General features: G+C 39.3%; 1 protein-coding gene across 1 annotated transcript in view; it reads left to right on the top strand.

The window, feature by feature from the left end:
• LRRC9 (leucine rich repeat containing 9) overlaps positions 1–16,322 on the top strand; it is a gene marked incomplete at both ends in the record, with an annotated part of 92,755 nt that extends 76,433 nt beyond the window's left edge. Inside the window, 4 exons of the mRNA XM_080677506.1 lie at positions 1,361–1,429; positions 7,400–7,540; positions 13,424–13,568; positions 16,150–16,322. Of these exons, the coding sequence (XP_080533632.1) occupies positions 1,361–1,429; positions 7,400–7,540; positions 13,424–13,568; positions 16,150–16,322 (528 nt within the window). The remainder of the gene's footprint in view (positions 1–1,360; positions 1,430–7,399; positions 7,541–13,423; positions 13,569–16,149) is intronic.
• Between the last annotated feature and the right edge of the window lie 254 nt (positions 16,323–16,576).

The raw sequence follows: 16,576 nt of genomic DNA, 5'->3' as shown, positions 1-16,576 counted from the left end.
TAACAAGGATTTATATCCTAGAAGGGAAAAAGCACAGAAAAATTAGCAAAATAATACTTCCAAAAAAGGTATATGCAGTCCTTCATTAATCTACTTTAAAGTATTTCATACACTGCATATTCTTGATAACATATTCCAGTGTGGTGCTTCTGACTTAGCTATCATGTTTTGGAAATTGTTGCTAATAGTCTTGCTTCTGCAAGAAGAATCACAGGATCACAGTTGAAAGATGTTGTTTAATTCATCTTTATAGTCCTGCTTGGTCCTTGTGTCTAAGTGATCCCCCTATCTGGCATCCAACAATTGCATCTACTTTTAAGCATCTCATTTAACATGTGTAGTAGCTTTTTAAATGTCTGATTTGCTGTATTTATTGAATATTTGGCTTTGTGAGGTTCTCCCTTTCTCAAATTTTCTTATTTCTGGTTATGGCTTTTCCTTTTCTACTTAGAGAAGACCCTTTAACATTTCTTATAAAGCTGGTTTAATGGTGATAAGGTCCTTTTTTTTTTTTTTTTTTTGCTTGTCAAGAAAACTCTTTATCTCTCATTCAATTCTGAATGATAACCTTACTGAGTAAATTCTTCTAGGTTGTAGGTTCCTTTCTTTCACCACTTTAAAGATGTCCTGCCACTCCTTTCTGGCCTATAAAGTTGCTAATGAGAAATCAGCTGATAGCTATATAGGGTTTCCTTTTATGTGACTCATTTTTCTCTTGCTTTCTTCAGATTGTCTCTTTATTTTTAACTTTTGTCATTTAACTACAATATGTCTTGGTGGGGGTCTCTTTGGATTTATCTTGTTTGGAACTTTCTGTGCAAAAAACTAAAATGTACAGTATTTACAAACTTTCACCAATGTTAAATAAATAAGAAATAACCCAATCCTAGGGAAGGCAAGTAATTCAACTAGAGAAATAGTTTTTCAACTACATATTCCCAGCAAATATATCAGGATGCAGTCCACTCAATATCACATGCTCCTTTATGGTTAAGGTTGTATTGCATATACACATTTGAAATTGTTTAGACTGATTCACCTTCTTTTCCACACTTCTGAGTCAATTCTTTAGGAAACTAATCAATTATAATTTGAATCCTGGAATAGAACATAACTTTTCTGAGAAAAAAACTCTTTTCTTGTAACTGCTTCTATATGGCCTCTTTCCCATGTTAGAATGTCATCTTTGCCAATCATGTATTTGGAATCAATAATACAGAATATTGTCATTCAAGCTCACTTCACAGGATTCAATCATGAGCTAGCTGCAATCCAACACTTATATATAATTAGCTTCAAATCAGTGTATATTTGAAGATGTTGGATCTAACCAAATAATAACTTATTGACTTTTGAATAGGATATAGCAGAACTGGAAAAACTTGATGGTATCTCTTCTCTCAGAGAGCTTACAATTTATGGCAATCCAGTGAGTATGTTACTTTTCTATCTTACTAGTTAATTTACTTATAGTTATATATAATTGATTTTTAGATAAAGTGAGAAAGGATTAATTTTATTTGTTTTATGTATTCACAGTTTTCCAAGCACAATTTATTGACTAGTATCTTCTTTCATCTGGATCCAATATAAACTTCCATTGTCATATATATGAGGGTCAGTTTTAGGGTTCTACATTATATTCATTGGCCTATTTGCCAATTCCTGTATACCAATATTACCCTGTGTTAATTACTAAAGTTTTTTTAAGTCTTGATGTCTGATAGAGTAAGCACCTCTCCTTCTATTCCACCTTCCGTTTTTCTTTCTTCACTGTCTTGGCTATTCTTGGCCCTTTACTCTTTCTATGAGTTTTAGCAAACAGCTTCTCAAGTTATATGAGAATCTTGATATTTTAATTAGAATTGCATTGAATTTAAATTAATTTTGGAAGAAATTTGCCACCTTTCCTGTTGGAGTCATTGAAGGCATCTAATAAGTAGCATCATTATTCACCTAATAACAAACTGAGAAATATGATAGTGGCAGATGAGAGGTGAAAATATTTTGCTTAGCTTAGTGAGAAAGCCAAGTGGGCCTGCTAACAGATTCCAGAAATAGGCAATCATGATCACCCATTAGCAGAAAATACTTGACTGAGGACTTTCTGAAGGAACGGAAAGCATTCTCCCAACAGTGAGCTCTTTCCAAAAGGAAAGATGGGAACTAAACAAGCCCAATTTATTATTTCCAGATTTATTAAATCACTCTACTTCCCCAGTGGAAAAGTGAAATGATTGAGAGAGCCCAGTAGTGATACATCAGAGAGCTATTTCCACTAAAAAAGAAAAACAATAAGTACTCTCCCCTAATATTTATAGCATTAATCCTTCCCATTCATAAACACAAATATCCCTACATTTTTTATGTCCTTTCATTTTCTCCTAAAGGTTTTAATCATCTTTGATTAGATTTATTGTTGTTTTAATGGCTGTTTTAAACAATGTCTTTTTACATTTTTCTAATTGTTTGTTGCTGGAGTATAGAAATTCTGGTTTTTGCATATTATTCTTTATCCGGGAACCTTGCTGAACTCTCTATTCTTAGTTCTAATGGATTGTAAACTTTGTTGCATTTTCTCTGTAGAATATCATATTATCTATAAATGACTCAATTTCTTTCCAATCCTTACATTTTTTACTTCCTTTACATCTCTTGATGTGCTGACTAGGACCTCTGGTACAGTGTTGAATAGAAGCAATTATAGTAGGTTACTAACTTCTAAAGAATGCGTCTAAGTTATCACTGTTAAATATGATGTTTGCTGTAGGTTATTGGTAGATAACCTTCAACATTTTAAGGAAATTCCTTTCCAGTTTATTATGAATGGATATTGGATTTTGACTAGTTGGTAACACAGTTTTCTCTTTAATTTGTCAATATGCAAAGTACATGAATAGACTCCAGCTCTGCCCGAGCCAGTTTGGCTCAGTGGATAAGGGTCAGCTTGCGGACTGAAGAGACCGAGGTTCGATTCTAATCAGGGGCACTTGCCTGGGTTATAGGCTTGATTCCCAGTGGGGAGCTTGCAGGAGGCAGCCAATCAATGATTCTCTCTCATCATTAATGTTTCTCTCTCTCTCCCTCTCTGAAATCAATAAAAACATATTAAATTTAAAAAAATAGATTCTAGTGCTTAACCACCCTAAAATTCTTGGAATGAATACTATTTTGTTATGTTTATACTTTGCTGGATTTAATTTGCTAATATTTAATGTAGCATACATATCTTTATCTATAGAAATAAGTAAATGTATCCTATAATTCTATCTTCTTATACTATTCATTTCAAGTTCATCAAAACTGTTTTGTGGGGTTTTTTTTTGCTTCATGAAATTAATTGTGGAATTCTCCCTCTTTTTCTAGTCTGTGAGTTAGCTTGTCTAGGAGAAGACAGGTGATCCTTGAAGGATAATTAAATCTTATCTCTAAAACCATCTGGCCTTAATAAGTAGATTTAACCTACTTATTCAAATTCTTCAATGACTATAAATCTAGTCATGTTTTCTATTTCTTCAAAAGTCAGTGTTAAGCAGTCTTATTTTTCTATAAAATTATCCTTTTCATCTGAATTTTAAATGTATTGTTATCATTGTACTCTCATGAATTTAAAAAATCTCCACTATATCTGTTTATCTTTTTATACCTAAGTTTCTTGATTTTTGTTTTTTTCTTCTTTTATTATTGACAAGGCTTACTAAAAGTTTGTCTATTGTATTTCCCTTTTCAAAGAACCATAATTTGGTTTTATCAAATGTATTATTTCTCTGTTTTTTTATTTCATTCATTTCCACCCTTTATTATTTCTTTCTTTTAGTTTCTTAGAATTTGATTTTTAAAAAATGCTTAAGTAGATGCCTAGCTCATTAATTTTTTATGTTTCTTGTAACTGAATAAATTTTAGATTACAAAATATTGCATTAGCAGCATCCTAAAAGTTTTGCTATGTAGTGTTTTTCCTGTTCTTTTTTTTTTAATATATTTTTATTGATTTCAGAGTGGAAAGGAGAGGGAGAGATAGAAACATCAATGATGAGAGAGAACCATTGATCAGCTGCCTCCCTTACACACCACACTGGGGATTGAGCCCACAACCTGGCATGTGCCCTGACCAGGAATCAAACTGTGACCTCCTGGTTCATAGGTCAACACTCAACCGCTGAGTCATGCTGTCTAGGCAAGCAAGCAGATTTATTAAGCAAAGCAAGTGAATTTTTAAGAATACACTTGCCATAAAGCACAAGTGAGCAACTCAGCTCGTCTGAGTGCCCCGCCTGGTGAGGGATCAAGGGTTTTATACCTTTACCCTCTATAGATTTCAAGGTTCCCTTGCCAGATAGATTTCAAGGTCCCTCTTTTACATTGTTGTGGCTTTTCCAAGAAATTATGAAACCACCTGGAGATTTTATCTTGGCAAGTCCCAAGACTGTTGACTTCTTTGTTCAGTGGGTGATATAAACTCCCCTTTCTTCCCTCTTCCCCACCTCCTGCCCCAGCAGTTAATCTGTCCTACCTAACATTCCCCCCTTAAGTGATACAAACCCAGTGCTTTTAGGGTTTTTGTTATTTGTCCCCCAGACTTTATCTATCTGTCCTTGGGTTTAGCTGGAAAAATGACATTAATTTGGTCTTGGCTCTCTATTTTCCCAGGCCAGCATGATTTAGGCTATGTATTCTCTGGTTAGAAGGAGAGGTATAAACCACTTGCTCTCAAGTGTCTTGCTTGGGGAAGATAAGGTCTTGCGATTCACAAGCTAGCTGCAAGCTGCCCAAACTGTTTGTCCATGCTTAATTTTCTTATTTCAGTTTCCCCATTCCTCTTCCCCAGGAATTTTCCTAGCTTCTTATTATTCTGACACATTATTACATTTTAGTCAGAGGAACCAGTCTATTTATTATAATCTTTGTTATTTATTAAACTTGCTTCATGGCCAAAAATGTGGTCAAATTTTTCTTTTTACTTAATTGTGTCTTAGAGATCTCTCTCCATTAATGTATATGTATCTGCTACATAGAAATAAATTGTTTATTCATCCTTTTTGATGACTGTTTTGTTATCACAAATAGCACAACACATGATTGTGTTGTCAGTCCCCAAGTTCACCCCCATGTTCAAGGATTTGCTAGAAGGGCTGGCTTGTGGGATTTAGCGTATAGTTGTACTTATGGCTAAGATTTATTACAGTGGTATAATGAGGATACACAGCCAGGTGATGAGTGAAAAAGACACAGGCGGAGTCTGGAGAAATCCATATGCAGCCTTCCTTATGCTATTTCTCTCCCATGAGGAGTCACACAATACATACTCTTCACTCAGCAACAAAAATGCTGCAACATGTGTATTATGTTTCTACCCAGGGAATCCCTATAGACTTAGCGCTCAAGAATTTTGTTGGGGGCTAGTCACATAGGTACCCTATGCCTATCATATACCAAAATTCCAGGATCTCAGAAGGAAAGCAGGTTGAGCATAAATCATATTATTGTATAAGTAGTCCAGGTACAGTGAACTATCCTTTTCAGTTAAGGAATGGTGGGAACACTTCTAAAATCTAAGTACCAAACATTAGTCAAGAGCTATCCTTATAAGCAGACTCTTCTAAAAATAACAGCCTCAGGCCTACTATGTTAACTCTTTCTACACACCTTCTTATGCACATATGCAAATATTTTTAAGAGTAGTTTGGTACTATGAAGTGATAGATTATACAGTTCAATAGATGTGTATTGAATTAAACTGGATAGTGCCTATTGGGAAATATGCTTCAAAATAATTACTTACAGCCGGAACCGGTTTGGCTCAGTGGATAGAGCGTTGGCCTGCGGACTGAAGGGTCCCGGGTTCGATTCCGGTCAAGGGCATGTACCTTGGTTGCGGGCACATCCCCAGTGGGGGGTGTGCAGGAGGCAGCTGATCGATGTATCTCTCTCATCGATGTTTCTAGCTATCTATCCTCTCCCTTTCCTCTCTGTAAAAAATCAATAAAATATATTTAAAAAAAAATAATTACTTACAAGTGAACTTTTATAATATAACGAGAGGCCCGGTGCATGATATTCATGCACAGGGAGAGGGGTGGGTCCCATCAGCCCAGCCTGCACCCTCTCCAATCAGGGACCCCTTGGGGGATGTCCGACTGCTGGCAGTCAGATATTCCTCTCACAATCCTGGACCGCTGGTTCCTAATAGCTCACCTACCTGCCTGCCTGGTTGACCCTAACTGCCCCCAACTGCCGGCCAGGTCGCCCCCAATTTCCCCCTCCCTGCCAGCCTGGTTGCTCCTAACTGCCTTTCCTCCTTCCCCCCCGCCCCCGCCAGCCTGGTCACCCCTTACTGCCCCCCCCTGCCAGCCTGGTCACCCCCAACTGCCCCCCTGCTGGCCTAGTCACCCCTCACTGCCCCACTGCCAGCCTAATCACCCCCAACTTCCCCCCTGCCAGCCTGGTCACTCCCAGCTGCACTCCCCCCGCTGGCCTGGTCGTCCCTAACTTCCCCTCCTGCCGGCCTGGTCGCCTCTTACTGCCCCCCCTTGCCAGCCTGGTCGCCCCTCACGGCCCCCTCGCTGGCCAAGTCGCCCCACACAGCCTGCTGTTCAGCCATTTGGTTGTCCCTCACTAACCCCCCCACTGGCCTGGTTGCCCCTCATGGCCCCCTCGCCAGCCTGGTTGCCCCATGCAGCCTTCTGCTCAGTCATTTGGTTGTTCCTCACTAACCCCCCTGCTGGCCTAGTCGCCCCACTCATCCTGCTTGTTCAGTCATTTGGTCGTCCCTCACTAACCCCCCTGCCGGCCTGGTTGCCCCATGCAGCCTGCTTGTTCAGTCATTTGGTAGTCCCTCACTAACCCCCCTGCTGGCCTGGTCGCCCCATGCAGTCTGCTTGTTCAATCGTTTGGTCGTTCCCTCACTAACCCTCCCTGCCGGCCTGGTCATAGGCAGCCATCTTGTGATGGTGTGAGGGTCAATTTGCATATTACCTTTTTATTATATAGGATCCTATTCCTGAGGTGGGATTGCCTGGAATTAATGAACAATATTATATACTAGAGGCGCGATGCACAAAATTCGTGCAAGGGGCTCAGCTCTCACAGCCCCGGCTTCATTTGGAAGGACGTCTGGAAGGTTGTTCAGCTGTCTAGTCCAATTAGCATATTACACTTTTATTATTATAGATGTACTCTAAAAAAGAGACTAAACCTCCAAATAGTAGCCTTGGTTAGAATAAAGAAAAGTTCTTACTTTCATTTAGCATAACAGGGAATTGAGAAATCTTTCAAAAAGGGAGCTCATATTTGTATCATCTACCTCTTTGTTGTCAATGCTAAACTTCCTTCTCTATAAAAGTTAACATTTGAAATAAAAGGTTTTCTTAAGAAATAAATTATTTTTATCTTTAATCAGATTTCTAGAAAAATGGTACATCGCCATGTGCTCATATTTCGACTACCTAACTTACAGATGTTAGATGGAATTCCTGTGAATTCAGATGATAGGGCAAAAGCTGAATTTCACTTCTCTGAACTACAAGCAAAGAAAAATTCGGTAATAATTATATTATTTATAATTTTTCTTTTAAAATACATATATTATTAGTAAATGAACATTCTATCTTGTGCATTTTTACTTAAATATTTAAACCTAGGCCATGATGTTTTTGTAGATTATTTAGTATCTTTTTAGTGATTACTATCAAAGGCTTGATCTGGTGAATAGAGCACTAAACACACACACACACAACACACACTCACAAGCCAGGGGAGCTCCTTTTTCTAATAACATACTTTGACATAAAGCTAATTATTTAAAATGTGTGCCTCTTTCTCAATATGTCTGATAATGCTCTAAGGTAAGAAACTACAACATATCCTATATAATAAAACCCTAATATGCAAATAGACCGAATGTCAGAACGACTGGTGGAATGACCAGGTGCTGCGACACGCACTGACCACCAGGGGGCAGACACTCAATGCAGGAGCTTCCCCCTAGTGGTCAGTGCACTCCCACAAGGGAAGCGCCACTCAGCCAGAAGCTGGGCTTACGGCTGGCGAGTGCAGCGGTGGTGGTGGGAGCTTCTCCTGCCTCCACTTCAGGTGGGCGGTAAGGAGCAAGGGGTCCCAGACTGCGAGAGGGCACAGGCTTGGCTGAGGGACCCCCCCCCCCCCCCACACACACACACAGTGCACAAATTTCATGCACCAGGCCTCTAGTCACTTTTATAAACAGAACTAGCAAAACTCCTTCCACTTAGCAGGTAGGAAGGGCAGGAAGGAATTCTAACCACAACTCTCTGGACTGTAGTTCATCTAACAAGAGAGATGTGTATCTCTTTTTCTGTATATTGGCAAAATAATTGGGCCTTTACCCATGAACCCTAAAAAGGTATTCTTTCTAAAAATGGTAGGAAAGAAATTAGAGAAGCCACTAAAGCATATCATAAGGAAATTCTATCATTGACCACCCTCCAAAGACTAAATTTAACACAGAAAAGCTATGAGATATATATATATATATCTCAGCATGATTAAAGCAATGCCTTTGCAAGGATTTAGGAAGAACAGGCTAGAGACAGGGAAACCAGTTTAAAGGCTTTTAAAATAATCCAAGAAGGAGATTATGAAGACCTGAACTGGTTAGTATTGTTGGTGGGAGAGGGGTAGTGAGAAGGTAAGTGAACCTTTAATGTAAGTGAAAGCCAGAGAGCATAGACCTTAGCAAACGAAGATTACTTCTAAAAGTTATGTTGAGGAAAGAGATATGACTTACTATAGATGCTTTTACTTAGAATACCTGACTCTCTCCATTCCCTCTGTAAAACAAACTAAATCTCAGAGCACACTGAATGTGCTATACTCCTCTCTAGTCCATTTCAGCTTTCAGTAATAGATTCACAGATTTTTCAAGAGTTGGCTATGTGTGTTTTCAAAATTTAATGTTCTCTTATTTTAAATAAGCAGATACACTATAAATGCAAATTTTAAATTATTATTTCTCTGTTTCTATGAAAACCAAACAGGATACTTTGGAAGGTCAATAAAACTCACACACACACACACACACACACACACACACACAATGTCAAATTAGGTTGGGAGGAGAAAATGCAAAAAATGAGAGAAAATGATAGATTCGGACAAAATATGTGGGAAAACTCTTTTTTAAATCTAGACAGATTCTTGTTTTCAAATTTTCTCCAGATGTCTTTAAATTCTTGCTACTTTAAGAAACCAAAATTAGACATTGTAGGCAAAACCTTACATGTGATTTATCCAAGAGCAATCAGATAAAATACCAATCAAGGGACTCTACCTTATAGAGAAGACCTTGGACCTTCATCAAAACATTGTTGAGTGCATGTATTTTATGCTTTAAAATTTTTAAAGAGAAATATGAATTATATGTATAATTCTTAATTATTCCCTGATATTTTTATTAACCCTGACTTTTTTTAATTAACCAAGAAGATTCTATTATAGGTCAAAGTAGCTATGGAGGCCTGTGAGACTTAAGGTGTACAATGTTAATAAAGATTACCTAGATTAGGCCAAGGAAACTGGTTCCTTTGTGGGTTATACCTCCAAAATTTTTTCTAAAAACTATGTTTTGTGAAAAAAAAATCTTAATTACTAATCTGTATGATATATCTAAGAAAGAGAACGATCTAATGTTATCTACTGAAATTACTGTCACAAGTTCCAGTCTTTCAAAGGACAACAAATAATCAAATAAAATTTAGTTCAGTGATTTAAGCATCCTTTCCCTTTCTCTATTTCATATTTTTGGAGCAAGTCACTATTTGCTTGCAGGAGTGTAAAACTTTGGTTTCCTATTCTTGCTATAACAAATTACCTTAGATTTAGTGACTTGAAACAACTCAATCTTTTTATCTTACAGTTCTGAAGGTCAAAAGTCCAAAAATTCAGTCTTACTGAGCTAAAATCAAAAGTATTGGCAGGGCTGCATTTTTTCTAGAAGCTCTAGGAGAGAATTTGTTCTTTGTCTTTTCAAACTTCTAGAGCAGCCTTGGGCAAACTACGGCCCGCGGGCCGGATCCGGCTGTTCTATCCAGTTCTCTTGCTCTCCCCTCCGCTCCTTTACTTTGAATTTATATTAGTTCACACAAACACTCCATCCATGCTTTTGTTCCGGCCCTCCGGTCCAGTTTAAGAACCCATTGTGGCCCTCGAGTCAAAAAGTTTGCCCACCCCTGTTCTAGAGTCTCATGGCCCACTTCCAACAATGGCATCACTTTGACCTCTGATTCCATCATTAAATTACATCTTCTTTCACTCTGACCCTCCTGCCTCCCTCTTATAAGGACCAAATACAATCTTATAATTGTACTAGTGGCCCGGTGCATGAAATTCGAGCACATTAAAAGGGGATTAATTAGAGGAAATAATTTAATATTGCTATTTGCCCTTTCTCTATAATAGAAGTGTCAGAGATGAAAGAAAATTAGTAAAATGTATATGAAAACCTTCCTCCTGTCAGAGTCTGGGGCGCACAATGGGACCCAGAGTCAAGTCCCCACCCACCCACATGCGCCTTAAAATCGCGTGAGACCCAGACCCAGCTGGCCTGGCCCCCATTGGGCTAGATCCAGACCTGGCCAGTTCCACCCTTGTCAAGCCCCGGTGGCAGGGGACGTAGGCTCAGGTCCCCTGGCCCAGCACCAGGATGGGGGCGTGGCCTGAGGTCCCCCAGCCCAGACCCAGGCGGGGGGCGTGCCTTGAGGTCCCCTGTCAAGCCCCGCCAGGTGGGGGATGCGGCCTGAGATCACCTGTCAAGCCCCACTGGGTGGGGGGGGGCGTGGCCTGAGGTCCCTGCTGATTGCTCATTAAAGCTCCTTATGGGAACTTGGCCTCAGCTGTGGGTGCAACCATCTTTGTGCCAGAGTGAGGGTCAATTAGCATATTCCCTCTTTATTAGATAGGATTGGGCCTACCTAGATAAACCAAGATAATCTACCCATTTCAAAATCCTTAATTTAATTATGCCTGAAAAGTCCCTTTTACCCTGTAAGGTAATGTAGTCACAGGTTTCGGAGATTAGGGTGTGGACATTTTTGGGGGGAATGGATTTTCTGCCTACCACACCATGTATGTGGAGGGCTCCAGTGAGAGACCTATAAAAATCGTCACATTAAAATTTATAAACTCTATTTCAAGGTAATATTGACTGAATTTGAAAAATTACATATAATTACATATAAATTCACTAAATTACGTATAATAATATCACTTGGTGTAACTTTAAAGATCATTAATTTCCATATATATTAATTGACTTAATATAGCAGAAAAATTACATAAACTCAAATTTTAGTCAATGATGATTATTTCACTAGAGGGTTTGCTTGTTGCCTATTCTTTTCTGTTTCTCAAATAGTGAACTCATTTTCCCATTACTATGCTATGATGTTGTCTTGAGTGATTCTAGATACCTATTCTTGTCATTTGAATCAGAGCCATATATAAAAATTAAGTTCTTATATATGTCAACTTATTCTATAAGTAAACATTTATTTTTTTAAAATTTATCAACACATGGTCAGTAATATAAATGGGATATTTGATGTCTTTATTCTAGGGAAACCTATTTTAAGATTCAATAATTTTTTTTTATTTTCATGGCTAGAACAAAATTAAGCCATTATTTCTTTTAGCTGTTTAGGAGAAAGAATACTTTTGAAGTTTATCAGTTATCTTTATATTTTTTCTTTGTTGAAGTTGCTGCTGTTCTTTCTTTTTTAACAGCAAATAAAGAAGAAATAAATGAAATCTAAAATTGTCCTTTAAACCAACACATTTTTGGTGCTTTGGTTTCAGAAGAAAATTTGACAACATTCTAGATGAGTAATGGGAGAGAGCCCCAAAAAAGAATTAGTTTAGGGAATTTGGGACTTGCCAGCTTTAGTAAAAGCCCTGATGTCTTAGTGTTCATTACAAAGCTGCATTCTTAACAACACTCACTGAAATATGAAGGAAATCGGTTATTTTATACAAATGCAAAAGCCTATGTCTCTAAATAAATTGTTATATATTCAGAATTCACATTTTAAAAAGTATAAACAGGATCAGTCTTAATGAAGACACAGCAAGCACAAATTTCTAGGGAAACCAAGAGTCTCCCTCTTCTATTTACTGACTAGAGGCCCGGTGCATGAAATTCGTGCATGGGGGGTGGGGTCCCCTCAGCCCAGCCTGCACCCTCTCCAATCTGGGACCCCTTGGGGGATGTCCGATTGCTGGTTCAAGCCTAAACCAGCAGTCGGACATCCCTCTCACAATCCTGGACTGCTGGCTCCTAATTGCTCACCTGCCTGCCTGCCTGCCTGATTGCCCCTAACTACCCCCCGCCAATGGCCTGATCGCCCCTCACTGCCTCTGTGTGTCAGCCTGATCACCCCTAACTGCCACCTCCCTGCTGGTCTGGTCACCCCTAACTGCCCCCTGCTGCTGGCCAGATTACCTCCAACTGCCCCCTCCCTGCTGGCCTAGTCACTCCTAACTGCCCCCCCCCAGCCTGGTCACCCCATCTTCCCCCTTCTGCTGGCCTGGTCACCCCTCACTGCCCCTCCTGCCAGCCTAATCGCCCCCAAATGCCCCCCCGCCAGCCTGGTTGCCCCCAACTGCACCCCCTCCCCACTGGCCTGGTTGCCCCATGCAGCCTGCTGTTCAGTCGTTTGGTCATCCCTCACTAACCCCCTTACAGGCCTGGTCACCCCACACATCCTGCTTGTTCAGTCGTTTGGTCATCCCTCACTAACCCCACTGCAGGGCTGCTTGTAGGCAGCCATCTTTGTGAGGGTGTGAGGGTCAATTTGCATATTACCTCTTTATTATATAGGATTCCAAAATTCTTTCAAAAGCCTCTTAATCCTCAACTAACTTAAAAGGTAAACACTATTTAGAGAGTGAGCACGATCATTACAAGTGGTTGTTATAAGATGCTTTTCTTAGTCCTCATTTTATTTGTTTGTTTTTGAAAAACTAATTCACTGCAAGGCTTCTGATGAGATATTGTGAGGATATGAAGATGCAGAAGATTTAACTTCTACTGTCCAGAAGTTTCTGTTCAGATAAAAAGAACAAACATTACAAAGGGGAAAGGCTTAATTTTTATTTTCTTAATTCTACATTTTCCTTATGAAGATCTTTTGGAAAGGGGTCGGTGCCATCACATTGGATTCTAGTGATGAAGACAATGCATCTGAAAAGACAGAACATAGTGTTCTGTGGGAAGTTAAAGACCCAAAGACTGCTTAACAGATTTTTCCTCTTACTAACTCTGAGTTCAGAAAAGTATATAAGTCATAACCTAAAAAATGTTTATTATCAAGTGGGGCTTGTGGTAGAACTAAACCTATTGACTTGAGTTTTGGAGGTGAGGGTTCTTAATTGTTTTTATTTTATTACATAGTTTATTCCTGTTGCCAACGCTCCTATGGATGGTGGACCATTTGGCCAAGTGAAAGCTTCTCCCATAAAGATAACAAATATAATTCTGCCTGGTGGATTTAGCCATTACTTGGGATCTGACTTCACTTTAACTCCTGAAGTTGAAGGTATTTTGACAGAGTTTCAAAGTGAATATTCAACAAACAAACAAATAACAAAACCCACTTCATTTGAAACAAAACTCTGTCTAATTTCAATTACTACTTAAAATTGCATGTTTTAAATTTACATTTTAAAATTGCATGTTTCATCTGGCCATTCTGATTTCAAAGAAGTCTGTAGTATTTTTTGGTTCTGCTCAACTATTAATATGCTGTAACTAAACATTTGCTTGCAATTCGAACATTGTGATACTTGCTCAATTATTTCCTGACATTTCTTTTCAAAGTTTTTATTTCATTTCATATATTTTATAGCAAATGACAACTAAAACCAGTTCATTAGTCATCCTGCTAAAAGTTGAAAATAGAGGTTTAAAAATATTGAGAATAGGACTCGTGTGGTTTGAAAGATATCTTAGAAAGAAAAGATCAGACTTTATCCTTGAAACCATAAACCAAATATTCATGGAGACAATACTAGTGTAGAATTTTAAGAGGTAGAGCTCTAAAGAAGAAAGTATGCTACAAGGACAGGGCAAGGAAATGGTTCATTCTATTATGTACATTTAAATTCAGGCTTAGGTCAGACCTTTCCCCTAATTCCAGATCTTCACTGGCAACCATTTGGTGAAAGTGGGATTAGCTGCTCCTTCTCTGAGGGGCTCATCTCTTCCATTGCTTTTAATATCCCACATTGCTCAGGCCACTGTTGGACAATAAAACTGAACATCACTATAACTATAAAAAGATCTAAGAACCTGGTAAGAATAAGATTGTTCTATGTGATTATTTTTAAAGAAAACTCAGTTAAAAGAAACCCAACATAATTTACTCTGTTAAGATATTATTTTTAATTTATTTTTCATACTTCTACATACTTATGGTTTCAAGGTTTTAATCATAATCAGAATGTTTGTGCTTTTATCCAGTAAATAGAGCTATCTGTAAAACTGGATGTACCAAATTACTAGGCTCCTTAACAAGATAATACCATCTTCAGGAAAGTTATCCTATATAATAAAAGGCTAATATGCAAATCGACCGAATGGCGGAATGACCCGTCCCTATGATGTGCACTGACCACCAGAGGGAAGACGCTCAACACAGGAGCTGCCCCCTGGTGGTCAGTGTGCTCCCACAGGGGGAGTGCCAGGCTCATGGCTGGCAAGCACAGTGGCAGTGGCAGGAGTCTCTCCCGCCTCCGCGGCAGTGCTAGGGATGTCTGACTGCGAGAGAGCACAGGCTGGGCTGGAGGACTCCCCCCCCTCAACCCCCTTGAGTGCATGGATTTCATGCACTGGGCCTCTAGTCAATATATATGGCATTAGTTCAACCCTGGATTCATCTCCATAACTTCCTTCTCAGATATCTTTCTTCAAAATTTGTTGTGAAACTATTTTTTAGGATTTTCTGGAAAGATCCTGTGATTTCTTTCTTATATTCTACTAGGATCCCAGTGCATGAATTTGGGCACTTTGAAAGGAACTGTGGGCTGCGAGGCTGCGGTTGGCACAGCCCATCCTCCACGCCCCTGCCTGGCCCCTCCTGCCATGGCCCCCAGTGCCCTCTCTGCTGACAGCCCCACTCCCACTGCCGCCACTCCCACACACTGACAGCACCAGCCCCACTCATACCTGCTGACGGCGCGGAGCAATTGGGGCCAGCGCCATCAGTGGGTGTGAGCGGTGGCTGCTGCCCTGAAGCCCCTCAGGAGCAGGGGGAGATGGAGAAGCCCTCAGGGGCAATCAGGGCTGGCAGCCGCTGCTCAAACCCACTGATGGCACCGAGCGATTGGGATCAGTGCCAGGTGCTGGCAGTGGGTACAAGTGGCAGCTCCAGCACCAGCTGTGGGTGCCAACAGGGCCAGTGCTGGCAGCAGGTGCAAGCAAAGAATTTTCAGTAACCACCAGAGGCTCGCCCCGATGACAGCAACTGGTGCCCCGCCTTGGTAAGGTGTCCCCGCTCACCTGCTCCACCATCCCACCATGGCCAACACCCGCCATGTTCCACGTACGCCCCCCTGGTGGTCAGTGCACGTCATAGTGACCAGTTGTTTGGTTGTTCGGTTGTCCAGTTGTTCCACCATTTGGTCTATTTGCATATTAGCCTTTTATTATATAGGATGCTTTGTCAGTTTTTATTTTGAGAATTATGGTCACTTTATCTATGCACCTATTATAGTACACAACTCTGGATATTTATATTCTTAAAAATTACCTAGAGAGGGCAGATTGAAGAGGATAAATGGGATGAATGGTGATGGAAGGAGACTAGACTTGGGATGGTGATCACATAATGCAATGTGAAGATGATGTACTGTAGAACTGTACACTTGTAACCTATATATTTTATTGACCAGTGTAACCCCAATAAATTCAACTTAAAAAAAGCTAGAAAGGATCAAATCGATTCACTAGCTCCGAGAATTAGCAGTATTAAGTGCTAAAAATATATTCCAATTCTATATTTATTAAAAATCTTAATTCATTTTATGAAATATGTGTCACATACATTCAGCTGAAGGACAAATTTTTATCATTTATTTTATTACTTAATGTATCTATTGTTTCATAACTCCTAATTTCAGACAAAAAAAACAAGAATGCAGGAATTCTGACAAATAATCCTCGGAGCATCCATGCAGAAATAGCTTTTCGGCAACTCAGAGGAATAAATCTCTCTCCGTCTCTTTTATCACATCAGAATATGGCATCTCCAACTGCACAAATGTACCAAAGCAACCAAGATGAGGGAAGGTAAAGCTATTCTGTGCTTTAATATAATTTCTCATCATTAAAAAAAACTTCCTTAAATCTGCAAGTCGTGTATAAAAATAGGAAATATTGTTATATATTATTGCATATTCATTCTGAGAACTGAGAAAAATTATCACATAGCATAGACTTCTTCCACATTCACCAAATCTTTGCTGAAGTCCAGTATATTTGCATCATAATTCAAAAAGGCTTAGTTAGAATGGCTATCAAGGTAGAAGAGTGCTCACCTAGTACTTA

This window comes from Plecotus auritus, assembly GCF_963455305.1.
Source record: "Plecotus auritus genome assembly, chromosome: 1".
In the NCBI taxonomy this organism is placed as follows: Eukaryota; Metazoa; Chordata; class Mammalia; order Chiroptera; family Vespertilionidae; genus Plecotus; species Plecotus auritus.
Note: the sequence above shows the minus strand (reverse complement) of the source record. Positions and strands in the feature narration are given on the sequence as shown.